At 53.0% G+C, this 25840-nt stretch overlaps 3 protein-coding genes across 14 annotated transcripts; all 3 read left to right on the forward strand.

Annotated features, from left to right (window-relative positions):
- Window positions 1-1871: 1871 nt before the first annotated feature.
- On the forward strand, window positions 1872-24566 carry CSRNP2 (cysteine and serine rich nuclear protein 2). The gene is made up of 5 exons (XM_077192625.1): window positions 1872-2017; window positions 7376-7589; window positions 9831-10093; window positions 14912-15208; window positions 18195-24566. The coding sequence occupies exons 2-5, from the start codon at window positions 7430-7432 to the stop codon at window positions 18891-18893; spliced, it is 1419 nt and encodes a 472-aa protein (XP_077048740.1). The 5' UTR covers window positions 1872-2017; window positions 7376-7429; the 3' UTR covers window positions 18894-24566.
- LOC143696440 (uncharacterized) lies at window positions 20134-24566 on the forward strand. 12 transcript variants are annotated; one of them, XM_077192621.1, is made up of 5 exons: window positions 20134-20348; window positions 20380-20934; window positions 21484-21549; window positions 21582-21613; window positions 21706-24566. In XM_077192621.1, the coding sequence occupies exons 1-5, from the start codon at window positions 20134-20136 to the stop codon at window positions 21918-21920; spliced, it is 1083 nt and encodes a 360-aa protein (XP_077048736.1). In that variant the 3' UTR covers window positions 21921-24566. The 12 variants fall into 12 exon arrangements, with proteins under 12 accessions (XP_077048736.1, XP_077048732.1, XP_077048728.1 ...); XM_077192617.1 differs by lacking the exon at window positions 21484-21549 and adding an exon at window positions 21214-21284 and having other exon boundaries at window positions 20134-21181; window positions 21558-21613; XM_077192613.1 differs by lacking the exons at window positions 21484-21549; window positions 21582-21613 and adding exons at window positions 21214-21284; window positions 21558-21581 and having other exon boundaries at window positions 20134-21181; window positions 21614-24566.
- LOC129130617 (uncharacterized) lies at window positions 22535-24566 on the forward strand. Its single transcript, XM_077192797.1, has 3 exons — window positions 22535-22548; window positions 22785-23113; window positions 23419-24566. Exons 1-3 carry the CDS (start codon window positions 22535-22537, stop codon window positions 24126-24128), a joined length of 1053 nt encoding a protein of 350 aa, XP_077048912.1. The 3' UTR covers window positions 24129-24566.
- Window positions 24567-25840: the final 1274 nt, after the last annotated feature.

Below are 25840 nucleotides of genomic sequence, written 5' to 3' on the forward strand. Positions count from 1 at the left end.
AAATAAACATGACCCACATGGGGCACGGCTGGAAGGTCCTGCCCGGTACCGGGAACCGGGAGAACCGGGAGAACCGGGAGAACGGGGGGGTCCCGGGGCCAGCACGGGAGCAGCGGCAGCTGTGTGTTAAATGTTGTTTTAAATTTTGGAAAGATTTTTTTACCTCATGTTTTTAACTGGGTTTTTAATAGTTTGTTGTATTTTAAAATTTTGTTTGTAATTGGTGTATGGTAGGGGAGACGGTATATTTATTTAAAGTTGTGGTTTTTAGTTTAGGTGTTGATAAGGTTGGTTTTGAAATGAGTTTTGTTGTTTGATTTAATTTTTTAGGGGTATTATGTTTTTATAGGATTTGTTTTTTAAGGTTTAGGATGGTGTTACGGGTTGCAGTATGAGGTATAGGGTAGGTTTTTAATTATTTTGTGGTGATTTTTATTATAGGGTTTATAATTATAATTATTTATAAATATATAATTATAAATATTAATTATATTGATATAATATAATTATAAATATTATTGATATTCATATAATATATTTAAAATATATTTATAAATATTATTATAGCGTTTATTACAATAATTAATATATTGGTGTTTGTTTTGGTCTATTTGGGGTAGTGTGATGTAGTTAATTTGTTAGGTTTTTTTAATATTTGTGTTTGGATTATTGTTTATTATATTATAGGGGTTTTATTGTTTAATAAATAAGTGTTTTCCACTTTTCTCCAAGAAAATATTTTCTCCCAAACCAGTTAAAAAAAAAAGAAAAGCCAATTAAATCTACTTTCCTAAGAAAACTCCTTTAAAAATTCTCTCCAAAGTTTACCCTAAACTAAAATTGGCAAAATTTTCCTGTTGGGAAAGGTTCTGTGAAAAATGTGTATTTTATGCTTGGCTTTTCACAAATATTAAAATGAATGTTATATGTGTTATGTTAGAAAGTGATGCTGTAATAATTCTCTTCAGTAGTGTGTTAAATATAGTCGTAGGTTATAACATAATGTTAAAATAGAAACTATGTATGTGGGATATTTTTTTAAAGAGAGGAATGAGGTACTCCCACCGAGATAGCAGCCACAGGACACCTGAATCCTTCAGAGAAAGAGAATTTATTGCTCCATTATCAGAAGAAATGAACTTCTTCCTGCCTCACTCAGAGAGGATGATACTGTTAGGATTCAGAGGAAGAAGCTGACACTGACCAGACAGAATCCTGTGTTTGAATGGAATTTATGCATCATGCATGAGGTGTATGAATATGCAACAGGCTGTTGCTTTTAAGGGTTAATCCTCTGTTAACGTGGGGCCTTTTTTGGGCTTATTTTGCCCAGAAAGAGATACCCAGACCGTCCATAACTCTTTGTTTCTATTGTCTCATATTGCATGAATCCAAGTTGTCCAAAGTTTTATTACCCTAATTTTAATACTATTTTTATAACTATTTTATTACCATTAAACGTTTAAAATTTTAAACCCAAGTGATTTGGTTTTTGGCATTGGGCATTGACATTCCTGGCTGCGAGGGTGGGCAGGCCCTGGGATGGATTTCCCTGGAAGCTGCGGCTGCCCCGTCCCTGGCAGTGCCCGAGGCCAGGCTGGGCAGGGTTTGGAGCACCCTGGGGCAGAGAGAGGTGTCCCTGCCACGGCAGGGGTGACACGGGACGATCTTTGAGGTCCTTTTCACCCCAAACCGTTCTTGAGCCCACGACCTCCCTCAGCCCTCCATCTTCCGCACTTCCGGACTCCATTTCCCATCACACCCCGCGCCAGCACGGCCCTGCGGGGAGTCCCCAGGGGACTCGGTTTCCCATGGTGCCTCGCGGCGGCGCAGCGGCGGCGCGGGGCTCACGTGACGCGGGGCGGTATAAAAGCCGCGGCGCAGCGGTCGCGGCCCCATTGTTGTCGGCGCGCGCGGCGGGGCGGGAGCGGCCCCGGACCCCCCCGGGAGCGGCCCCGGGGCCCCCCCCGCCAGCGCCCCCCGCCCCCAGGCGGCCGCAAAACCCCCCCGGGCACCGGTGAGTGCGGGGAAAGGCGGCAGCGGCAGGCCCCGGGGGCTGGAGGGGCGGCCCCGCCTGCGGGGGGCGGGGAGGGCTGTGAGGGATTGGGGGGGGGCAGTGAGGGAAGGGGGGTTCCAGGGGATGGGGGGGACTGAAAGGGATGGGGGGGGATGTGAGGGATGGGGAGCTATGAAGGATTGGAGGTTCCAAGGGATGGGGGACTGTGAGGGATGGGGGGGGCTGTGAGGGATTTGGGGTTCCAAGGAATGGAGGGAGGGGGGTCTGTGAGGGATGGAGGGGCTGTAAGGAATGGGGGGCTGCGAGGAATTTGGGGTTCCAAGGGAATAGGGGGCTGTAGGGGATGGGAGGCTGTGAGGGATTTGGGGTTCCAAGGGATGAGGAGGTCTGTGAGGGAAGGGGGGGTTCCAAGGGATGGGGGGGGTGTCTTTGAGGGATGGGGGGGCGGTGAGGGATTGGGGATTCCAGGGGATGGGGGGGGATGGCTGTGAGGGATTTGGGGTTCCAAGGAATGGGGGGGCTGTGAGGGATGGGGGTGCTGTGAGGGATTGGGGGGTTCCAAGGGCTGGGGGGGCTGTGAGGGATTTGGGGTTCCAAGGAATGGGGAGGGCTGTGAAGGATTGGGTGGGCTGTGAGGGACTGAGGGGGCTGTGAGGGATTTGGGGGGTTCCAAGAGCTGGGGGGGCTGTGAGGGATTGGGTGTTCCAAGGGCTGGGGGGGGCTGTGAAGGACTGGGGGTTCCAAGGGCTGGGGGGCTTGTAGGGGATGTGGGAGCGCTATAGGGGATATGGGGGGGGCCCTTCTACAAGAGCCTGTAGGAGAAGGGAGGCTGTAGAGGGTATGGGGGGATGCAGAGGGTGAGGGGGGGTCCTTGTAACCATGGGTCCATGGGAAATGGGGGGGCTGGATGAAATATGGGGCTGCCCCTGCTGGAAACATCTGGGGGTGCCTATAGGGGATGGGCTCCTATAGAGAGTGTGGGGGGTCCTTACAGCTCCCCCTGCACTGGGGGCCTGTAGGGGCTGTGTAGGGCCCCCCATTACATTTGGGGGGTCCTGGCAGGTGGGGTCTCCCCTCTGCTGTACCGTGGGGGGGCACTGGAGGTGCTCAGAGTGGCCTTGGGGACCTCATGGGGGGCACTGGGGGCTCCTCGAGATGCTGCTGCTGATGATGATGATGGGGAGGTGACATCTGGGGGGGGTCAGATGTCCCCAGAGGTGGGGGAGGGGCTGCTCTGCTGTTGGGCTGAGCCCTCCCCAGGCCTCACCTCCCCTCCCAAGGTGATTTTGGGGGTCCCAGGTGACCCTGGAGCAGGTGAGACACCCTGGGAAGGGCCCCTGCTGCCCCACCCTCACCTGTCCAGGGCTCCTCTCTGCATCCACCTCTTCTGGGGTCTTTTCCACCTTCATCCCCTGATTGCAGGGAGTTTTGTGGCATCACCTTTTCATCCCCCCAGGTACTGGTGGAGCATCTTTGGGGGTCCCCTTCCCCTCCTGTCCCTCTGGATCCAGGTGTTCATGGACCCCCTTGATCTCCCAGGTCCAGTGATGGACACAAGGAGGTTTTTTTGGGGACACCTTTCTGTCCCCCAACACCTGGGCACACCTGTCCCTCCTTCCCAGGCTCTTTCAGCCACGAGGTTTCCCAGATCAGCTCCTGTGTTTCAGGAATCCCAAACTCTCCTGATCCCTTCCCTGCTCCTAAAGTAATTCCAGACCATGAGGAAAAAAATTTATATTTTTAATTTAACTCCTTTTGGTGAGGTTTAATCATTGAAATTCCCCATTCCTGTGGCTTCTCCCTCAGAATTTGAACCCATTTTTCCTTCCTCATCCCAAATGGATCCTCCTTGGGATGCTGGTTGCAGAAATGCTGGAAGCTCTGTGGGAGCTGTATCCCAGATTTCCCTGAGAAACCCAAATTTCCCACGTTTCATCCTAAAACCCAGAGCTGGGAATGTCAGCAGTGACCTGGGATGGGCTCAGATCCCTGGGAAATCCAAGGCCCTTTCAGCTGCTGAGCCAAATCCTTGGGGAAAACATTGGAAAACTTCACCCATTCCTTCAGGATCCAGGCTGCCCAAATCTTCCTGGTGATCGTCCCAAAATCCCAATTTTTGGCTGCAATAACACCTGGATTGGATTCATTGGTGTTCCCTGAGCCTTTCTGGGTGGGTTCCACCAGAGCTGCTCGTGAATCATTCCCAGTTTCACCTTGGAATATCCTGGATCCCTGCTTTTGATGTGTCTGATCCCTCAAATCCATCCAGAAAATCCATTTTTGGCTCTGGATTTTTATGGGAATCTTATATGGATTTTTATGGGAATTTTTAACTTGAACAGAACAATAGGTGCTGAAAGTTTTATAAATTGTATATAAATTTTGGGAGTGTAAGCAGGAATTCTTGAGAATCCCCTGATTCCAGATAATGGGGAAAAAATTATTTTTAATTTAACTCCTTTTGCTGAGGTTTAATCATTGAAATTCCCCAATTCCTCAGGATTTGAACCCATTTTTTTCTTCCTCATTTCAAATTCCTTCCAATTTAAAAATAGGAAAAAAATGGAACCTTAATATTTTTCACTTATTTTGTTGGTTTTTTTTTCCTTTATTCTGACTCTTCCAAGGTTCCTTTACATTATAGAAAGGATAATTTGGAATAATTTGGGTTTTTATGTGAGGAATCAGAATCCCATCCTGTCAGATCCATCAGGGAAGGATCCTGGCACAGGTGGTGGGATCCCACCCAGACTCCAGCCCTGATTTTCTATGGAAATGCAATTTTAGGGAATAATTTGAGGATTTTCAACAATTTTAGGTGGGGGGGTGATGTTTTCCACCTCTGCTCCTCCTGGGATTGGGATTGATCAATTCCTTCCTCTTTCCCCCCCCCCCTCTACCACCAGGATTCCCCACTTTTCCTCCCAAAAAAACCCAAAAAAGCCCCAGAATTTCACCCTGAGCTGGTGCATGGGTTGGGAATTTCTGGTTTTCCTTTTGGGACCCCAGCATTCCCTTCTGGAGGGGACAGGGCTGGATCCAGATCTGACCAATCCCACCCAAAACCCAACTCCCAAAGGGCTCCAGAGCATCCTGGGGGGCTCCCAAATTTATCCTTAATTATCCTAATTTATTTAAATTAGGATAATTTATCCTTATCCAAATTTATCCTTAAATTTATCCTAAATTTATTTATCCAGTGGGAATCACATCCAAAAATTCCCTTGCCCAACACGGAGCTGGAAATTTCCCCAAATCCCAAATACGGCCATGGATTATTTGGGATTTTTTTTTTGGTGCTTTTTGGGATTAAGGTAGAGCTGGAAATTTCCCCAAATCCCAAATATGGCCATGGATTATTTGGGATTTTTTTTGGGTGCTTTTTGGGATTAAGGGGTGTAGGGCAGGAAAATCCCAGGGAGGCTCATTCCCAATCTGGCATCTGTGATAGGTTGGGAATTTTTGGAGCATCCAGTGGTTTTTCGGAATTTTAGGGGGTTTTAGGGGGTGATCAGGATGTTTCAGGGGTGAATATGGCAGTGCCTTTCCCAAGAAAAACCCAACAAAAAAAAATCACTTTTCCTTTGGGATGGGATGAAATCCATCCCAAATCAATCCTGTAATTCCGTTTTTTTGGGTGAAAACCAAAACTTTTCCTTTGGTTTTGAGTGAATCTGGCAGTGCCTTTCCAAAAAAACACCCAACCAAAAAATCGGTTTTCCTTTGATTTTGAGTGAATTCCATCCCAAATCAATCCCGAATGGGAACGCACATAGGGATTCCTGAAGCTGGGGTGAATTTGTGTGGAGATTTTTAGGGAATTTTAGGGAGTGATCAGGATGTTCCAGGGGTGAATCTGGCAGTGCCTTTCCAAAAAAATACCCAACCAAAAAATCACTTTTCCTTTGGTTTCGGGTGAATTCCATCCCAAATCAATCCTGAGTGGATGGGCTGGGATAGAGGAAGCTGGGGTGAATTTGTGTGGGGATTTTTAGGGAATTTTAGGGAATGATCAGGATATTCCAGGGGTGAATCTGGCAGTGCCTTTCCAAAAAATACCCAACAAAAAAAATCACTTTTCCTTTGGTTTGGAGTGAATTCCATCCCAAATCAATCCTGAATGGGAACACACACAGGGATTCCTGAAGCTGGGGTGAATTTGTGTGGAGATTTTTAGGGAATTTTAGGGAGTGATCGGGATAGTCCAGGGGTGAATCTGGCAGTGTCTCCTAAAAAGAAAAAAATCCAACCAAAAAAAAACCAAAATCACATTTCCTTTGGTTTTGAGTGAATTCCATCCCAAATCAATCCCGAATGGGAACGCACACAGGAATTCTTGAAGCTGGGGTGAATGTTTGTGTGGAGATCTTTAGGGGATTTTAGGGGATCTGGCAGTGCCTTTCCAAAAAAAACCCAACCAAAAAATCACTTTTCCTTTGGTTTCGGGTGAATTCCATCCCAAACCAATCCCAAGTGGATGGGCTGGGATGGAGGAAGCTGGGGTCAGTGTTTGTGTGGATATTCCCGGGTGGATGGGCTGGGGTCAGTGTTTGTGTGGAGATTCCCTCATGGATGGGCTGGGGTCAGTGTTTGTGTGGAGATTCCCTCATGGATGGGCTGGGGTCAGTGTTTGTGTAGAGATTCCCTCATGGATGGGCTGGGGTCAGTGTTTGTGTGGAGATTCCCAGGTGGATGGGCTGGGGTCAGTGTTTGTGTGGAGATTCCCTCATGGATGGGCTGGGGTCAGTGTTTGTGTGGAGATTCCCTCATGGATGAGCTGGGGTCAGTGTTTGTGTGGAGATTCCCTCATGGATGAGCTGGGGTCAGTGTTTGTGTGGAGATTCCCTCATGGATGAGCTGGGGTCAGTGTTTGTGTGGAGATTCCCAGGTGGATGGGCTGGGGTCAGTGTTTGTGTGGAGATTCCCTCATGGATGGGCTGGGGTCAGTGTTTGTGTGGATATTCCCAGGTGGATGGGCTGGGGTCAGTGTTTGTGTGGAGATTCCCTCATGGATGGGCTGGGGTCAGTGTTTGTGTGGAGATTCCCTCATGGATGGGCTGGGGTCAGTGTTTGTGTGGAGATTCCCTCATGGATGGGCTGGGGTCAGTGTTTGTGTGGAGATTCCCTCATGGATGGGCTGGCACGGGGAGGGAGCTCCCGTGGGCCCGGGAATTCTCCGCGATGGGGAGCGCACAACCCTCGGAGAATCCCGAGCACGTCCTGCCCATGCCGAGCCTGCGTGACTCATGAAACACGAACACCCAGGGCTGGACCCGCAGCTCCTGGCGGCATCGGGGGACGATGATTCGGGACAGCGGCCCGGGCCCTGACCCGCGCCTGTCCCGCTGCTCTCCGCAGGCCGCTCCGGTCCCGTCCGCTCCCCGCCGGGCTCTCCATGAGAACCGAGCCCCGATGGCCGCGCTCCCGAGCGCCGGGATCAAGCGCAAACCGGAGGATGCGGGACCGGGATCGGGATCGGCCGCGTCCAGCGGCGCCGCCTCGGACGACGAGATCGCCACGAGCGACAGCGGCGACAGCTGCGACAGCGGCGGCAGCACCGGGAGCGCCGCCCGTGAGCCGGGGCCGGGCTGTGGGCGGGGCTCGGGAGGGTTTTTTCGTTTATTTTTGCGAATTCTGGGGTTTTTTAACGGGTTTAAAGAATTTGGGTAGGGGGGATTTTTTTGGACAGCGTTAAGGGATGTGGGGGGAATGGTGTGGAATCCATTGGAATTGTGAGGGGATCTTGTGTAGCGATTTTGGGGGGAACTTTGGGGTTTTCAGGGGAATTTTACGGAATTGTAATTTAGAGTTTGGGAATTTTTAATTCATTGGAAATTCATTTTTAATTTAATTAAAAATTTAGGGGGATTTAGGGAGTTTAAAAAAAAAAATTGTTGAGTTTTGTTTTATTTTTGGTGAGGCTTTAGAATTTGAGGGACAACTGAGATTTTTTAAAAAAATTTCAGGGCGATTTGGAGGAATTTTTTACTTTTTGGAGGCTTGAGGGAATTTCTGGGAGTTTTTGAAAATTTCAGGGAAATTCTGAAGAATTTTTTACTTTTTGGGGGCTTGGGGGAATTTCTGGGATTTTTTTGAAAGTTTGGGGGATTGTTGCATTCGTGGGGAATTATTTGGGGAATTCATGGGGCTTGAATTTCCCTTGAATTTTGGGAAATTTCAGAGGAGTTGAGAAGGGATTTTGGGGGAGTTTGTAGGGGACCTGAAGGGAAATTCTGACCATTTGCAGGGGGGAATTATGGGGTAATTTTAAATTTTGGAGGGAAATAGAGGGAAAATGGGTGAATTTTGTATCATTTTGTGGGTGTTTTCATTCTGACCCACTCTGTGCCCACAGCCCCATCCATCCTGTGGTGCTTTGCCCAGCATGAATTTCCTTGAAATTTTGGGAAATTTTAGAGGAGCTGGGGAGGGACTTTGGGGGATTTTTGATGGGGTGATTTTGTAGTGGATTTCTGACCATTTGCATTGGGGAATTATGGGGTAATTTTAAATTTTGGAAGGAAATAGATGGAAAATGGGCAAATTAATGTAATTTTGGTGCTGATTTCATTGTGACCCACTCTGTGGCCATCCATCCTGCAGGGCTTTGCCCAGTGTGAATTTGGGGAAATTTTAGAGGAGCTGGGGAGGGATTTTGAGGGAGTTTTGACAGGATAAGTTTGGAGGGAACATGGAGCAGATTTCTGACCATTTGCATTGGTGAATTATGGGATAATTTTAAATGTTGGAGGGAAATAGATGGAAAATGGGTGAATTAATGTAATTTTCGGGGGTGATTTGGTGCTGCCTGCAGCCCCGTCCATCCTGCAGGGCTTTGCCCAGCATGAATTTCCTTTGAATTTTGGGGGAATTTTTTAGGAGCTGGGGAGGGATTTTGGGGGAGTTTTGATGGGGTGATTTTGGAGGGAACCTGGAACGGATTTCTGACCATTTGCATTGGGGAATTACGGGGTAATTTTAAATGTTGGAGGGAAATAGATGGAAAATGGGTGAATTAATGTAATTTTTGGGGGTGATTTGGTGCTGCCTGCAGCCCCGTCCATCCTGCAGGGCTTTCACCCAGGTCACCTTCTACTGCTTTGCCTGGTGTGAATTTCCTTTGAATTTTGGGAAATTTTAGAGGAGCTGGGGAGGGATTTTGAGGGAGTTTTTACAGGATGAGTTTGCAGGGAACATGGAGCGGATTTCTCACCATTTGCAGGGGGGAATTACGGGGTAATTTTAAATTTTGGAGGGAAATAGAGGGAAAATGGGTGAATTTTGTATCATTTTGTGGGTGTTTTCATTCTGACCCACTCTGTGCCCACAGCCCTGTCCATCCTGCAGGGCTTTGCCCAGTATGAATTTCCTTTGAATTTTGGGAAATTTTTTAGGAGCTGGGGAGGGACTTTGAGGGATTTTTGACGGGGTGAGTTTGGAAGGAAATTCTGACCATTTGCAGGGGGAGGAATTACAGGGTAATAAAGGGGATTTTTAAATTTTGGAGGGAAATAGAGGGAAAATGGGTGAATTTAATGTAATTTTGGTGTTGATTTCATTGTGACCCACTCTGTGCCCATCCATCCTGCAGGGCTTTGCCCAGTGTGAATTTCCTTTGAATTTTGGGAAATTTTAGAGGAGCTGGGGAGGGACTTTGGGGGATTTTTGATGGGGTGATTTTGTAGCGGATTTCTGACCATTTGCATTGGGGAATTACGGGATAATTTTAAATGTTGGAGGGAAATAGATGGAAAATGGGTGAATTAATGTAATTTTGGTGTTGATTTCATTGTGCCCCTCTCTGTGCCCGCAGCCCCGTCCATCCTGCGGCGCTCCCGGGCGCGCCGGGGCGGGAAGCGCGTGCGCTTTGCCCAGGTCACCGTTTATTACTTTGCCCGGCGCCAGGGCTTCACCTGCGTGCCCAGCGCCGGGGGCAGCTCCCTGGGCATGGCCCCGCGGCACCACCGGGCCCGCAGGTACAGCCTCAGCCAGTTCGCCCACCTGCGCCAGGTGAGCCACCGGCAGCACCTGCGGCAGCACCTGCGCCGCGAGAAACTGCGCGCCAGGAGGAGAGAGGTGAGGGGGAGCTGGGAGGGAGGGAGGGGGGAGCCAGGTGGGGAGGGATGGGGGAGCCAGGTGGGGAATACTTGGGGAGGGATGGGGGATCCAGGTGGGGAATAGGTGGGGATCCAGGTGGGGAATAGGTGGGGAGGGATGGGGGATCCAGGTGGGGGAATAGGTGGGGAGGGATGGGGGATCCAGGTGGGGGAATAGGTGGGGAGGGATGGGGGATCCAGGTGGGGGAATAGGTGGGGATCCAGGTGGGGAATAGGTGGGGAGGGAGGGAAGAATCCAGGTGGGAAATGCCTGAGGAGGGAGGGAGCAAGGGGGAATCCAGGTGGGGAACAGGTGGAGATGGAGGGTGGAATCCAGATGGGAAATAACTGGAGAGGGAGGAAGAATCCAGGTGGGAAATAGCTGTGAGGGAGACTGGAATCCTGGTGGGAAATGCCTGGGGAGGGAGGGAGCAAGGGGGAATCCAGGTGGGAAATAGGTGGGGAGGGAGGGAGGGGGAATCCAGGTGGGAAATAGGTGGGGAGGGATGGGGAATCCAGGTGGGGAATACTTGGGGAGGGAGGGGGAATCCAAGTGGGAAATAGCTGTGAGGGAGACGGGAATCCTGAGGGGAAATGCCTGAGGAGGGAGGGAGCAAGGGGGAATCCAGGTGGGAAATAGGTGGGGAGGGATGGGGATCCAGGTGGGGAGGAAGGGAAGAATCCAGGTGGGGAGTAGGTGGGGAGGGAGGGGGGAATCCAGGTGGGGAATAGGTGGGGATCCAGGTGGGGAATAGGTGGGGAGGGAGGGGGGATTCAGGTGGGGAATAGGTGGGGAGGGATGGGGATCCAGGTGGGGAATAGGTGGGATGGAGACTGGAATCCTGATGGGAAATGCCTGAGGAGGGAGAGGGAGCAAGGGGGAATCCAGGTGGGAAATAGGTGGGGAGGGAGGGCAGAATCCAGGTGGGGAATACCTGGGGAGGGAGGGGGAATCCAGGTGGGGAATAGGTGGGGGGGAGACTGGAATCGTGATGGGAAGTGCCTGGGGAGGGAGAGAAGAATCCAGGTGGGGAATAGCTGGGGAGGGATGGGGGAATCCAAGTGGGGAATAGGTGAGGAGGGAGGGAAGAATCCAGGTGGGGAATAGGTGGGGAGGGGTGGGGGAATCCAGGTGGGAAATAGCTGTGAGGGAGACTGGAATCCTGATGGGAAATGCCTGAGGAGGGAGGGAGCAAGGGGGGAATCCAGGTGGGAAATAGGTGGGGAGGAAGGGAGGGAGGAAGAGAGGGGGAGTCCAGGTGGGGAATAGCTGGGGGGTAGACTGGAATCCTGATGGGAAGTGCCTGGGGAGGGAGAGAAGAATCCAGGTGGGGAATAGCTGGGGAGGGATGGGGGAATCCAAGTGGGGAATAGGTGGGGAGGGATGGGGGAATCCAGGTGGGGAATAGGTGGGGAGGGATGGGGGAATCCAAGTGGGGAATAGGTGAGGAGGGAGGGAAGAATCCAGGTGGGGAAAAACTGGAGAGGGAGGGAGAGAGGAAGAGAGGGGTAGTCCAGGTGGGGAATAGCTGGGGAGAGGGGGACAGAGCAAGGGAGAATCCAGATGGTGAATAGCTGGAGAAGGAGGGAAGAATCCAGGTGGGAAATACTTGGGGAGGGAGGGGGAATCCAAGTGGGAAATAGCTGGGAGGGAGACTGGAATCCTGGTGGGAAATGCCTGGGAAGGGAGGGTGGAATGCAGGTGGGAAATAGCTGGAGAGGGGAGGGTAGAATCCAGATGGGGAAAAACTGGAGAGAGAGGGTAGAATCCAGGTGGGAAATACCTGGGGAGGGAGAGAAGAATCCAGATGGGAAATAGGTGGGGAGGAAGGGAGAGACGAAGAGAGGGGGAGTCCAGGTGGGGAATAGCTGGGATGGAGACTGGAATCCTGATGGGAAGTGCCTGGGAAGGGAGGGTGGAATGCAGGTGGGAAATAACTGGAGAGGGAGGGAAGAATCCAGGTGGGAAATAGCTGGGATGGAGACTGGAATCCTGGTGGGAAATGCCTGGGGAGGGAGGGAGCAAGGGGGAATCCAGGTGGGAAATAGGTGGAGATGGAGGGAAGAATCCAGGTGGGAAATAGCTGGGGTGGGGGGACAGAGCAAGGGGGAATCCAGGTGGGGAATAACTGGAGAGAGAGGGCAGAATCCAGGTGGGAAATAGCTGGAGGGGCAGCAGTGGGGGACCCAGATGGAGAACACCTGGAGGGGATTCGGGGTGACAGAGGGTGTCTGGATGGAGAATACCTGGGGAGGGAGGAAGGGAGGAATCCAGGTGGGAAATACTTGGGGAGGGAGGGCAGAATGCAGGTGGGAAACAGCTGGAGGGGCAGCAGTGCAGGATAATACCTGGAGGGGATTTGGGGTGACAAAGAGAATGTGGGTGGGGAATACCTGGGGGTGGATTTGGGGGAGCCAGGTATTGGGGCTGGGAGGGGGAATCCAGGTGGGAAATACCTGGATGGGTTTGGTGGTGGGCAGGTGGGGAAGCCCTTGGGGAGGGATTTGGGGGAGGGAAGTGAAAAATGCCCGGGTGAGGTTGGAAGAGGGGCAAAATGAGGGGATCCAGGTGGGAAAAACTTTGGGGGGATCTTAGGAGGGAGGTGCAGGGAAAACTCAGTGTGGGAAACACCTGGGTGGCACCTGGGGGTGGTCAGGATGTTCTGGGGTGAGTCTGGCAGTGCCTTTCCAAAAGAGCCAACCCAACAGAAAAATCACTTTTCCTTTGGTTTAGGGTGAATTCCATCCCAAATCAATCCCGAAATCCTGGGGTTTGGGTGAAAACCAAAGCTTTTCCTTTGTTTTTGGGTGAATCTGGCAGTGCCTTTCTGAAAAAGCCCAACAGAACAATCATTGTCCTTTGGTTGTACAAACCTTGGGAGGGACAGGGACAAGTTTGGGTGGAGGGAAGGACACCTGGGCAGGTGACCCCCGTGGTTCCACATCCCCACACGTGTCCCTCTGCCAGCATCCAGGAACACAAAACCACAGAATGATTATAGGTTGATTAATTATGATTATGATTGATTATTGATTATGATTATACAGCACCTGCAGTGCTTTTCTTGAAGAGCCCTGGGTGTCAGGGCTACAGCCCCAAATCTGACCCACCACGGTTTCCAGCTGAACATGTTTTATATTCTCTCATGATATAATTTAAATATTAATTATTAAACTTGCATTGTTCTATTGTATACATTGATTTCATCCAAGCACAGATGTCTCATGATCCCCCTCAAATCTCTAATATAGTTTCTCATTATTTTCCTTACAATTAAACAATAATTATATATAATATTTACATTATTTATCCTATAGTGATTACGCAGGTGTAGTTTCACCTGATCCAGCAAACACAAGGCCTGACATTCCCCAGGGCCAACCTTTAACATTTCCCAGGGTTTACCAAGCCTGATTTCCTTTCTAACTCCCTGAATTTCCTATTTTGGGGAGCTTTGACAGGCTGAATTTGGAGGGGAATTCTGAGCATTTGCAGGGGGGGAAGTGCAGGGTAATTTTAAATTTTGGAGGGAAATAGAGGGAACATGGGTGAATTTAGTGTCATTTTGGGGGTGATTTTGTGCTGGCCAGCCCTAACCCCACTGTGCCCACAGCCCTGTCCATCCTGCAGGGCTTTGTCCAACATGAATTTCCTTGGAATTTTGGGACATTTCAGAGGAGCTGGGGAGGGATTTTGAGAGAGTTTTGATAGGCTGAGTTTGGAAGGAAATTCTGAGCATTTGCAGGGGGGAATTATGGGGTAATTTTAAATTTTGGAGGGAAATAGAGTGGAAATGGGTGAATTTGATGTAATTTTGGGGGTGGTTTTGTGCTGGCCAGCCCTGATCTGTGTTGTGCCTGCAGCCCTGTCCATCCTGTGGTGCTTTGCCCAGCATTGATTTCCTTTCCTTTTAGGGGAGCTGGGGAGGGATTTTGGGGGAGTTTTGATGAGGTGAGTTTGGAAGGAAAGGAATTACGAGGTCATTTTAAATTTTGGAGGGAAATAAAAAGAAAATGGGTGAATTTTGAATAATATTGGGGGTGATCTTGTTCTGACCCATGCTGTGCAGCCCCGTCCATCCTAGGTCCAGGTAACCATCTGCTACTTTGCCCAACATAAATTTCCTTTGAATTTTGGGAAATTTTAGAGGAGCTGGGGAGGGATTTTGGGGGACTTTTGATGGGGTGCGTTTGGAAGGAAATCCTGAGCATTTGCAGGGGGGGTAATTTTAAATTTTGAAGGGAAATAGAGGGCAAATGGGTGAATTTTGTATAATTTTGGGGGTGGTTTTGTTCTGACCCATGCTGTGCCCACAGCCCCATTCATCCTAGGTCCAGGTCACCGTCTACTACTTTGTCCAGCATGAATTTCCTTTGAATTTTGGGAAATTTTTTAGGAGGTGGGGAGGGATTTTGGGAGAGTTTTGATGGGGTGACTTTGTAAGGAAATGAATTACAGGGTAGTTTTAAATTTTGAAGGGAAATAGAGGGAAAATGGGTGAATTTTGTATCATTTTGGAGGTGGTTTTGTACTGACCCGCTCTGTGCCTGCAGCCCCATCCATCCTGTGGCGCTTTGCCCAGCATTGATTTCCTTTCCTTTTAGAGGAGCTGGGGAGGGATTTTGAGGGAGTTTTGATGGGATGAGTTTGGAAAGAAACGAATTACGAGGTAATTCTAAATTTTGGAGGGAAATAGACGGAAAACAGGTGAATTAATATAATTTTGGTGCCGATTTTACGCTGACCCACCCCGAACCCGTTCAGCTTTCCCAACCTTCTCCTGTCCCTCCTTCCCAGCTGACCCAGAACGGGACAGTGCCCTCGGCCGAGGCGGCGGGGCTGACCCTGGCCGACGTGTCGGACGATGACCTGGACGTGGGCCAGGTGGAGGTGGGCGATTATTTCTACCTGCAGCCGCTGCCCACCAAGCGGCGCCGGGCGCTGCTGCGCGCCTCGGGCGTGCGCAGGATCGACGCCGAGGAGCGGCAGGAGCTCCGCGCCCTGCGCCTGTCCCGCGAGCAGTGCGGCTGCCACTGCCGGCTGACCTGTGAGCCCCGCACCTGCGCCTGCAGCCAGGCCGGCATCCAGTGCCAGGTGAGGGACAGGGGGGGCAGGCCGGCATCCAGTGCCAGGTGAGGGCATCCAGTGCCAGGTGAGACATTGAGACGTGGGGGGGGAGGCCAGGCGGGCATCCAGTGCCAGGTGAGACATGGGGGGGGCAGGTGGGCATCCAGTGCCAGGTGAGACATGGGGAGGAGCCAGGTGAGGGCATCCAGTGCCAGGTGAGGGACATGGGGGGGCCAGGCTGGTCATTGTGTGCCAGGTGAGAGACACAGGGGGGCCAGGCCGGCATCCAGTGCCAGGTGAGACATGGGGGGGGCAGGGTGGTCACTGTGTGCCAGGTGAGGGCATCCGGTGCCAGGTGAGACATTGAGACATGGGGGGGGAGGCCAGGCAGGCAGCCAGGTGAGAGACACAGAGGGGCCAGGTGAGGGCATCCAGTGCCAGGTGAGGGCATCCAGTGCCAGGTGAGAATCAGGGGAGGGCAGGCGGGCATCCAGTGCCAGGTGAGACATTGAGACGTGGGGGGGGAGGCCAGGTGGGCATCCAGTGCCAGGTGAGAAACACAGAGGGGCCAGGCCGGCATCCAGTGCCAGGTGAGGGCATCCAGTGCCAGGTGAGAAACACAGAGGGGCCAGGCCGGCATCCAGTGCCAGGTGAGACATGGGGAGGGGCCAGGCTGGTCATTGTGTGCCAGGTGGGCATCCAGTGCCAGGTGAGGGACAGGGGGCCAGGTGAGGGCATCCAGTGCCAGGTGAGGGACATGGGGGGGGGGCAGGTGAGGGCATCCAGTGCCAGGTGAGACATGGGGAGGAGCCAGGCCAGTCATTTTGTGCCAGGCGGGCATCCAGTGCCAGGTGAGACACACAGAGGGCCAGGTGAGGGCATCCAGTGCCAGGTGAGACATGGAGGGGCCAGGTGAGGGCATCCAGTGCCAGGTGAGACATGGAGGGGCCAGACGGGCATCCAGTGCCAGGTGAGACAGAGAGAGGGGCCAGGGTGGTCATTGTGTGCCAGGCAGGCATCCAGTGCCAGGTGAGGGACATGGGGAGGGCAGGCGGGCATCCAGTGCCAGGTGAGACACACAGAGGGCCAGGTGAGGGCATCCAGTGCCAGGTGAGACATGGGGGGGGCCAGGTGAGGGCATCCAGTGCCAGGTGAGACATGGGGGGGGGCAGGCGGGCATCCAGCGCCAGGTGAGAGACACAGAGGGGCCAGGCAGGCATCCAGTGCCAGGTGAGACATGGAGGGGCCAGACGGGCATCCAGTGCCAGGTGAGACACACAGAGGGCCAGGTGAGGGCATCCAGTGCCTGGTGAGGGACACAGGGGAGGGCAGGCAGGCATCTAGTGCCAGGTGAGGGCATCCAGTGCCAGGTGAGACACGGGGAGGGGTTTGGGTTGGGATGGGGCCAGGCTGCTCTTTGTGTGCCTCCTGAAGAGTGGGGAGAGCCAGGTGTGCCAGGAGAGGCGGGTGTGCCAGGTGTGCCAGGAGAGCTGCAGGGCAGGGGTTTGGGGTGGGATGAGGGCCAGGCTGCTCCTCGTGTTCTTCTGTTCTGTGCTCCTTGAGGAGTGGGGAGAGCCAGGTGTGCCAGGTGAGGGCATGCAGTGCCAGGTGTGCCAGGTGAGGGCATGCAGTGCCAGGTGAGGGCATGCAGTGCCAGGTGTGCCAGGTGAGGACATGCAGTGCCAGGTGAGCTGGGATAAGGGGCCACAGGTGGGCCTCGAGGCACCCCCACCCACTGTGCCCTGTGCCTGCTCCTTGGGGAGCAGAGGGTGCCAGCTGAGGCACCTGGGGGTTGTGGTCCAGCAGCAGCCCCAGGTGTGTTCTGGCCATACCTGGAATGCATAAACTCCTCCCCACCCCAAATTCCTGCTGTCCAGGTGGGATCTGGGATCTCTCTGGGGTGGGATTCAGGCTCTGGGGGGATGAAGGGTGGAATCCAGATGGGATCCTGGGGGATCCTGCACCTGTCCACATCCTCCCTATGGAGACACCTGGCTGGGATAACGTCCCACCACGATGTTTGGGGTGGGATTTGGACCTTGGAGGGCTCCTGCAGGGTCCCAGCCCTGTCATTGGTGTGGGGTTCAGGCTGGGAGGGCTCTGCAGGGTCTCACCCTGTCCTTGGGGTGGGATTTGGCCCCTGGAGGGCTCTGCAGGGCCTCACCCTGTCCCTGTCCCTGTCCCCAGGTGGATCGCACCTCGTTCCTGTGCAGCTGCTCCCGGGATAAATCCCCACCACAATGTTTGGGATGGGATTTGGCCCCTGGAGGGCCCTGCAGGGTCCCAGCTCTGTCATTGGTGTGGGGTTCAGGCTGGGAGGGCCCTGCAGGGTCTCACCCCTGTTAATTGGGATGGGATTTGGCCCCTGGAGGGCCCTGCAGGGTCTCACCCCTGTCCTTGGGTTGGGATTTGGATCCTGGAGGGCCCTGCAGGGTCCCAGCTCTGTCATTGGTGTGGGGTTCAGGCTGGGAGACCCTGCAGGGTCTCACCCTGTCCTTGGGGTGGGATTTGGCCCCTGGAGGGCCCTGCAGGGTCCCAGCCCTGTCATTGGGGTGGGATTTGGATCCTGGAGGGCCCTGCAGGCTCTCACCCCTGTTACTGGGGTGGGATTTGGATCCTGGAGGGCTCCTGCAGGGTCCCAGCTCTATCATTGGTGTGGGGTTCAGGATGGGAGGGCCCTGCAGGGTGGTCTCACCCTGTCCCTGTCCCCAGGTGGATCGCACCTCGTTCCCGTGCAGCTGTTCCCATGTTTGGGGTGGGATTTGGATCCTGGAGGGCTCCTGCAGGGTCCCAGCTCTATCATTGGTGTGGGGTTCAGGCTGGGAGGGCCCTGCAGGGTCTCACCCCTGTTACTGGGATGGGATTTGGCCCCTGGAGGGCCCTGCAGGGTCTCACCCCTGTTACTGGGATGGGATTTGGCCCCTGGAGGGCCCTGCAGGGTCTCACCCCTGTCTTGGGGTGGGATTTGGCCCCTGGAGGGCCCTGCAGGCTCTCACCCTGTCCCTGTCCCCAGGTGGATCGCACCTCGTTCCCGTGCGGCTGCTCCCGGGACGGCTGTGGGAACGTGGCCGGGCGCATCGAATTCAATCCCCTGCGCGTCCGCACGCACTTCCTGCACACCCTGATGAAGCTGGAGCTGGAGAACCGGCGCCAGGAGGAGGAGGAGGAGGAAGGAGCTGCAGGCCCCAGCTGGCCGCCCCCCCAGCCCCCCGAGACTCAGGACTTCCAGGAGTACCTGGCGGAGAACGAGCGGGCGGTGCTGCACCTGCAGACGGCCGAGGAGCTGGAGAGGCTGAAGGCTGAGGAAGACTCTGGAAGCGGCTCCGGGGGAGAGGGGGGCGGGCTCTGCGTGCTGGGGGAGCACCTGGATGACGCCTGGCAGGTGAAACCTGCGCCGTGCCCCGGGCTCAGCTCCACCCTCCTGATCCCGGCCCAGTTCCCGCTGGAATCTCCTGTGCTCTGCTACCCCCAGGGGCAGCCGGCCCAGGGCGGCTCCTCCCAGCCCTACCTGCCCGATGCCCCTGGGCTCTTGTGCCAGCTGGAGCCACGGGCGGCTGCCAAGGGTGCCAGTGGGCACGGGGAGCACCCAGCTCCAGCCTCCAGCGCCCCCGGGAAGGAGCTGGGGGTGCCGCCTGTCCCTGCGGCTGCGAGCAAGGAAGGAGCGCCCCAAAATCTCCCAGAGCACCTGGAGCACCCCCACCTGCCTGTATGAGTGGCCTCAGGCCCTCTGGCTCCATTATTTATTCCATGGATTGATTATTTAATTGGTGGGGGCTGCTCTGGACAGAGGATTGACCTGGCCCAGGGCCAGGAGTCCTTTTCTCACCTGGTGGGGGTCACCTGTGCCAGGACTCACCTGAGCTGCAGCCTCTGGGATCCTTCCTGTTCTCCATCCCACCTGGCAGAGATCACCTGAGCCAGGACTCACCTGAGCTGGAGCCTCCTGGATCCCACAGCAGCTCTGTCCCTGTGGCTGCCTCCACTTTCCTTGGTTTTAAGGGAAAATCCGTTTTTTCCCTAATTCCTGTTTGTTTAATGAATGTCTCACCTGGGCCACCTCATCCAAGGTGATGCTTCCACTCACCTGCAGCTGGGATGGATTGGGAAACACCTGGAACTGGCACAAGAGACCCAAGACTGGAGTCCCCAAACTCACCTGGAAAAATTCTGGGGGGGTTGAACCAACTTCACCTCCTCGTTGGCTCCTCCATCACCTGGAACTGATCACCTGTACCTGTGGGAACCTTCTGGAACGTTCATTGCCGTGAATTGCAGCTGCTGAGGGGATGGAGCTGCCCCTGCAAGAAGCAGGATTTGGGATGTGAGGGTGCAGGAGCGTCCCTGGCCCACTGCAGGTGAGCTCTGGGCATCCAGGTGAGCAATTCCAGCAGGAGCAGAGCCCTGCAGGTGTGCCCAGGTGTCCCATGGATGCAATGTCTGATCCCTGAGCTCTCAGCTGCCTCCTTGTCCATCCATCCATCCATCCATCCATGCAGGTGGCCTCACCTGGCTGTGTTTCCCAAAGAACTGTTCCTGCCTCTGCAGCCCTCAGGATCCATCCCACGGCGCCAGCAGAGCCCTGCAGGTGTGCACAGGTGTGCACAGGTGTGCAGCTCCTTCTCTTCCTGGTGCACCTGAATTCCCTGTGCTGCTCCTCAGGTGCTTCCTGCTCACCTGTGCTCCCTCTGCCTCCGGGCATCTCCACTGGCACCAAACTGGTCAGACTGGGATGGATTCGGCCTCTCCAGGTGTGGATTCTCCAGACTCACCTGGTCCTTCCAGCCCTTCCTTGGATGGGATTCATGGGACCCCCACCTGTGCTCCAGACCTTCCTGGGCTCTGCCTTGGGGTGAAACTTCTCATTTCTGGGGCTTTTCCCTCTTTTATGGCTTCAGCCTGGCCCAGGAGCAATTCCAGCCTGGGAAGAGGCAGGAGAGGGGGAAATTTGGGATATGAGCTGGGGCTGCCCTGCTCTGCTGGCTCTGAGCCCCGGGGCTTTGCTCACCTGGATTCTGGGATCTGCTCACCTGCTTGGGACTGAGCCCCAAAGCCTGCATTCTGCTCACCTGGACCCTGCAGACTGTGGGATCTGCTCACCTGGACCCTGCAGACTGTGGCATCTTCTCACCTGCTTGGGACTGTGCCCCAAAACCTGCATTCTGCTCACCTGGACCCTACAGACTGTGGGATCTGCTCACCTGGACCCTGCAGACTGTGGGATCTGCTCACCTGGACCCTGCAGACTGTGGCATCTGCTCACCTGGACCTGCTCACCTGAGCACTCCCTGGACCTGCTCATGTTGTTGGATCTGCTCACCTGGATCTGCTCACCTGAGCACGCCCTGGACCTGCTCACCTTGTGGGATCTGTGTCCCTGGACCCGCTCACCTGGACCCTGCAGACTGTGGGATCTGCTCCCCTGCTTGGGACTGTGCCCCAAAACCTGCATTCTGCTCACCTGGACCCCACAGACTGTGGGATCTGCTCACCTGGACCCTGCAGATTGTGGGATCTGCTCACCTGAGCACGCCCTGGATCTGCTCACCTTGTGGGACCTGTGTCTCTGGACCTGCTCATGTTGTTGGACCTGCTCACCTGGACCTGCTCACCTGGCCCTGCTCACCTTGTGGGATCTTTGTCCCTGGACCTGCTCACCTGGACCCTGCAGACTGTGGGATCTGCTCACCTGGATCTGCTCACCTGAGCACTCCCAGGACCTGCTCACCTGGACCTGCTCACCTGGATCTGCTCACCTTGTGAGATCTGTGCCCCTGGACCTGCTCAGCTTGTGGGATCTGTTCACCTGGACCCTACAGACTGTGGGATCTGCTCACCTGAGCACACCCTGGATCTGCTCACATGGACCTGCTCACCTGAGCATTCCCAGGATCTGCTCACCTTGTGGGACCTGCTCACCTGGACCCTGCAGACTGTGGGATCTGTGCCCCTGGATCTGCTCAGCTGAGCACTCCCAGGACCTGCTCACCTGGACCTGCTCACCTGGATCTGCTCATGTTCTTGGATCTGCTCACCTGGACCTGCTCACCTGAGCACTCCCAGGATCTGCTCACCTGGACCTGCTCATGTTGTTGGATCTGCTCACCTGAGCATTCCCAGGATCTGCTCACCTGGATCTGCTCACCTTGTGGGATCTGTGCCCCTGGACCTGCTCATGTTGTGGGATCTGCTCACCTGGATCTGCTCACCTGAGCACTCCCAGGATCTGCTCACCTTGTGGGATCTGTGTCTCTGGATCTGCTCACCTGGACCTGCTCAACTGAGCATTCCCAGGATCTGCTCACCTTGTGGGATCTGCTCACCTGGACCCTACAGACTGTGGGATCTGCTCACCTGAGCATTCCCAGGATCTGCTCACCTGGACCTGCTCACCTTGTGGGACCTGCTCACCTTGTGGGACCTGTGTCCCTGGACCTGCTCACCTTGTGGGATCTGCTCACCTTGTGGGACCTGCTCACCTGGACCCTACAGACTGTGGGATCTCCTCACCTGAGCAGTCCCAGGACCTGCTCACCTTGTGGGACCTGTGCCTTCAGGACCTGCCCACCTGGATGCTCCCAGACCCCGGGGTCACAGGGACCCAAACCCCCCAATCCAGCTGCTGCCCCCCTCCCGTTGTTTTCCTGAATTTTTGATTTCACCATTGGCTTTTCCAGCAGATTTCCCACACTGGGCTCTGACCCTCACCCTGCTGCTCCTGGGGGCCACCTGTGCCCCATAGGGGGGTTTAAGGGGGCTCAGAGTGGGGGTTTTAGGGGTTTTGAGGTCATTGAGGGTTTTTTTGGGCTTGAAAAGGGTTCAGAGGGGGTTTTGTGGGTTTTAGGGGTTCAGGACAGTTTAAAAAGGGGTTAAGGGGGCTCAGAGGGGTTTTTAGGGGTGTACAGGGGGTTCAGGGAGGTTCAAAATGGGGTTTTTAGGGATTATGGAGGCATTGAGGGCTTTTTGGGGTTGAAAGGGGTTCAGAGGGGTTTTTATGGGTTTTTAGGGGTTCAGAGAGGTTTGAGGGGTACTAAAGGGGGTTCAGTTGGGTCTGAAGGGGTTTATAAAGAGAGTTCAAGGGGTTTTTAGGAGATCAAGGGGGTTCAGAGGGGTTGAAGGGGCATTAAAATGAGTTTGAGGGGATTCAAGGGAGTTCAGTGGGGTTTAAGGGTGTCAAGGGGATTTTTAGGCTTTTGAAGGGGGGGTAAGAAGGGGTTTTAGGGGGGTTCAGAGGAGTCTAAAGGGGCTCAGGTGGGGTTTGAGTTGGTTTAAAGGGCATTTTTAGGGGCTCAAAAGGGGGATTTAAGTGAGTTCAGAAGATTTAAGGGGGTTTAGGAGGGAATTCAGGGGCCTTGGATGGGTTCAGAGGGGTTTGAGGTGGTTCAGGGTGGTTCAAAAGGGGGTTTAGAGGGGCATTTGGGGGTTCAGAGGGTGCTTTTCAGGGCTTCAGGCAGGGATTTAATGGTGTTCAGAGGTTGTTTAGGGCTTCAGAAGAGATTTCAGGGTGTCTGGCAGAGCCTGAGGGGTTTAAGGGGATCCCAAGGGTTCTGTTTGCTGTTCAGGAGGGCTCAAAGGGGCTTCAGAACATCCCAAGGGGGTGCTGAAGGGGGTCAGGGGGTTCCCAGGGGTTTGGGGGAGTCCAGAGTGGCTTCAGGGGGGATTTGGGGTGGGGAGAGGCCTCAGTGACCCCCAAACCCCCCGGGGAGCTGGGACTGTCCCATGGAGGTGCCCAAATCCCACAGGAACGGCCCCAAACCCGGCATTGCCCCCTGAGAGGGGCAGGGGACCCCAAATCCTGCCCTGGATCCTCTGAGCTGGTGCTTCCCAAACCATGGAATTCTCAGATTTATCCCATTGCACCCCAAACCCTGCCAGAATTCCCAGATTTCTCCCATTTCACCCCAGAATTCCCAAATTTATCCCATTGCACCCCAGAATTCCCAGATTTCTCCCATTTCACCCTAAACTCCACCAGAATTCCCAGATTTATCCCATTGCACCCTAAACTCCACCAGAATTCCCAGATTTCTCCCATTTCACCCCAGAATTCCCAAATTTATCCCATTTCACCCCAGAATTCCCAGATTTCTCCCATTTCACCCCAAACCACAGAATTCCCAGATTTCTTCCATTTCACCCCAGAATTCCCAGATTTTTCCCATTTCATCCCAGAATTCCCAGATTTCTCCCATTTCACCCCAAACCACAGAATTCCCAGATTTCTCCCATTTCACCCCAGAATTCTCAGATTTATCCCATTTCACCTCAAACCCCCCAGAATTCCCAGATTTCTCCCATTTCACCCCAGAATTCCCAGATTTCTCCCATTTCACCCCAAACCACAGAATTCCCAGATTTCTCCCATTTCACCCCAGAATTCCCAGATTTTTCCCATTTCACCTCAAACCCCCCAGAATTCCCAGATTTTCCCATTTCACCCCAGAATTCCCAAATTTATCCCATTTCACTCCAGAATTCCCAGATTTCTCCCATTTCAGCCCAGAAGTCCCAGATTTCTCCCATTTCACCCCAGAATTCCAGATTTATCCCATTTCACTCCAGAATTCCCAGATTTATCCCATTTCACCTCAAACCCCACCAGAATTCCCAGATTTCTCCCATTTCAGCCCAGAAGTCCCAGATTTCTCCCATTTCACCCCAGAATTCCCAGATTTCTCCCATTTCAGCCCAGAAGTCCCAGATTTCTCCCATTTCACCCCAGAATTCCCAAATTTATCCCATTTCACTCCAGAATTCCCAGATTTCTCCCATTTTCCCCAGTCCCCCCAGGCTCAGTGGGATCAGGTGGGGTTTCCCTTTTCCCCTGGCTGGATTTGATCCAGTCTGGATTCCATGGATCCGGCCCCTGCTGGTGCTACTGCCCCCCAAAACCCCTGGGGACCCCCAAACCTCCCCCCCAGGGTGCCCAAAGCAGCTTCAGAACTTTTAATGTCATTTTGATTTCTTTCTTAATTTTTTATTCCCCTTTTTCTACTTCTTTTTTTTTTATTCCTTTAATTTTTAATTCCGTTTTCCTTCTCTTTTAAACTTAATTTTAATTTTTTAAAATTTTGCTTTTATTTCCTTTCTCTGTTTTTATTGCCTTTTTATTTCTTTATTGAATTTTTACTTGCACTCCTTTTTTAATTCAATTTATTTTCTTTTTTATTTCCCTTTTAACTTTTTTTTTTCCTTTTCTTACTAATTCAATTTAATTTCAATTTTTTTGTTTTTAATTTCCATTTTAATTCCACATTTAATGCCACCAAGTGAATCCAAAGCTTCTCCCCACTATTATTCATTTTTCCTGCTTTTCCGCAGTTTCCCGGGACGATGCTGTATTTAAAGAGAATATTTAAGTGGAAAAATAAAAAGTGGTTAAACTTGACCTGGAGTTGTGGCTTAAACAGGGGCAAATTCATAACATTTGGGTTAAACTACTAAAAAATCTGGGCTAAATAGAACAAAATCTGGGTTAAATAATGAAATTTGGGTTCAATGCCCTGGGATTTGGGTGAGGTTCACTAAGTTTGGGGGAAATTCACAGAATTTGGGTAAAACCCCAGCCTTGCCCTTGGGGTCCTTCAGACCCCGGCACCGGACTCGGTCCAGAAGGGTTTGGGGTCACCTGGGACCGCCCGGACCCAGCTGGGCCCCGTCCCAGCATCCATCCCATTGTTCCCATTGTTCCCATTGTTCCCATTGTTCCCATTGTTCCCATTGTTCCCATTATCCCATCCCATCATTCCCATTATCCCAGCATCCATCCCATCGTTCCCATTGTTCCCATCGTTCCCATTATCCCAGCATCCCATCCCATCGTTCCCATTGTTCCCATTGTTCCCATTATCCCATCACTCCCATCCCATCGTTCCCATTGTTCCCATTGTTCCCATCATTCCCATTATCCCATCACTCCCATCCCATCCTTCCCATTATCCCATTATCCCATCCTTCCCATTATCCCAGCATCCATCCCATCGTTCCCATTATCCAATCCCATCCTTCCCATTGTTCCCATCCTTCCCATTATCCCAACATCCCATCCCATTGTTCCCATTGTTCCCATCCTTCCCATTATCCCATCACTCCCATCCCATCCTTCCCATTATCCCATTATCCCATCCTTCCCATTATCCCAGCATCCCATCCCATCCTTCCCATTATCCAATCCCATCCCATCCCATTGTTCCCATCATTCCCATTATCCCATCACTCCCATCCCATCGTTCCCATTATCCCATCCCATCCTTCCCATTATCCCAGCATCCCATCCCATCGTTCCCATTATCCAATCCCATCCCATCCCATTGTTCCCATCCTTCCCATTGTTCCCATCCTTCCCATTATCCCATCCCATCCTTCCCATTATCCCATCATCCCATCCCATCCTTCCCATTGTTCCCATCCTTCCCATTATCCCATCATCCCATCCCATCCTTCCCATTGTTTCCCATCGTTCCCATTATCCCATCACTCCCATCCCATTGTTCCCATTATCCAACATCCCATCCTTCCCATCATTCCCATTGTCCCATCCCATTGTTCCCATTATCCCATTATCCCATCACTCCCATCCCATCGTTCCCATTATCCCATCATTCCCATTATCCCATTATCCCATCATTCCCATTATCCCATCATTCCCATTATCCCATTATC

The sequence above is a fragment of the Agelaius phoeniceus genome, chromosome 35 (assembly GCF_051311805.1).
Source record: "Agelaius phoeniceus isolate bAgePho1 chromosome 35, bAgePho1.hap1, whole genome shotgun sequence".
In the NCBI taxonomy this organism is placed as follows: Eukaryota; Metazoa; Chordata; class Aves; order Passeriformes; family Icteridae; genus Agelaius; species Agelaius phoeniceus.

What these genes read in the sequence shown, in the direction of transcription:
- CSRNP2 (XM_077192625.1), top strand. Translation starts at nt 7,430, where the DNA reads ATGGCCGCGCTCCCGAGCGCCGGGATCAAGCGCAAACCGGAGGATGCG. An exon ending in CAGCACCGGGAGCGCCGCCC is followed by an intron (nt 7,590 to 9,830) that starts GTGAGCCGGGGC and finishes CTGTGCCCGCAG; the next exon opens with CCCCGTCCATCCTGCGGCGC. An exon ending in TGCGCGCCAGGAGGAGAGAG is followed by an intron (nt 10,094 to 14,911) that starts GTGAGGGGGAGC and finishes CCTCCTTCCCAG; the next exon opens with CTGACCCAGAACGGGACAGT.
- LOC143696440 (XM_077192613.1), top strand. Translation starts at nt 20,134, where the DNA reads ATGAGCTGGGGCTGCCCTGCTCTGCTGGCTCTGAGCCCCGGGGCTTTG. An exon ending in ATGTTGTTGGATCTGCTCAC is followed by an intron (nt 21,285 to 21,557) that starts CTGAGCATTCCC and finishes GGATCTGCTCAC; the next exon opens with CTGGACCTGCTCACCTTGTG. An exon ending in ACCTGCTCACCTTGTGGGAC is followed by an intron (nt 21,582 to 21,613) that starts CTGCTCACCTTG and finishes GTGTCCCTGGAC; the next exon opens with CTGCTCACCTTGTGGGATCT.
- LOC129130617 (XM_077192797.1), top strand. An exon ending in TTTATCCCATTGCACCCCAG is followed by an intron (nt 23,114 to 23,418) that starts AATTCCCAGATT and finishes TTTCACCCCAGA; the next exon opens with ATTCTCAGATTTATCCCATT.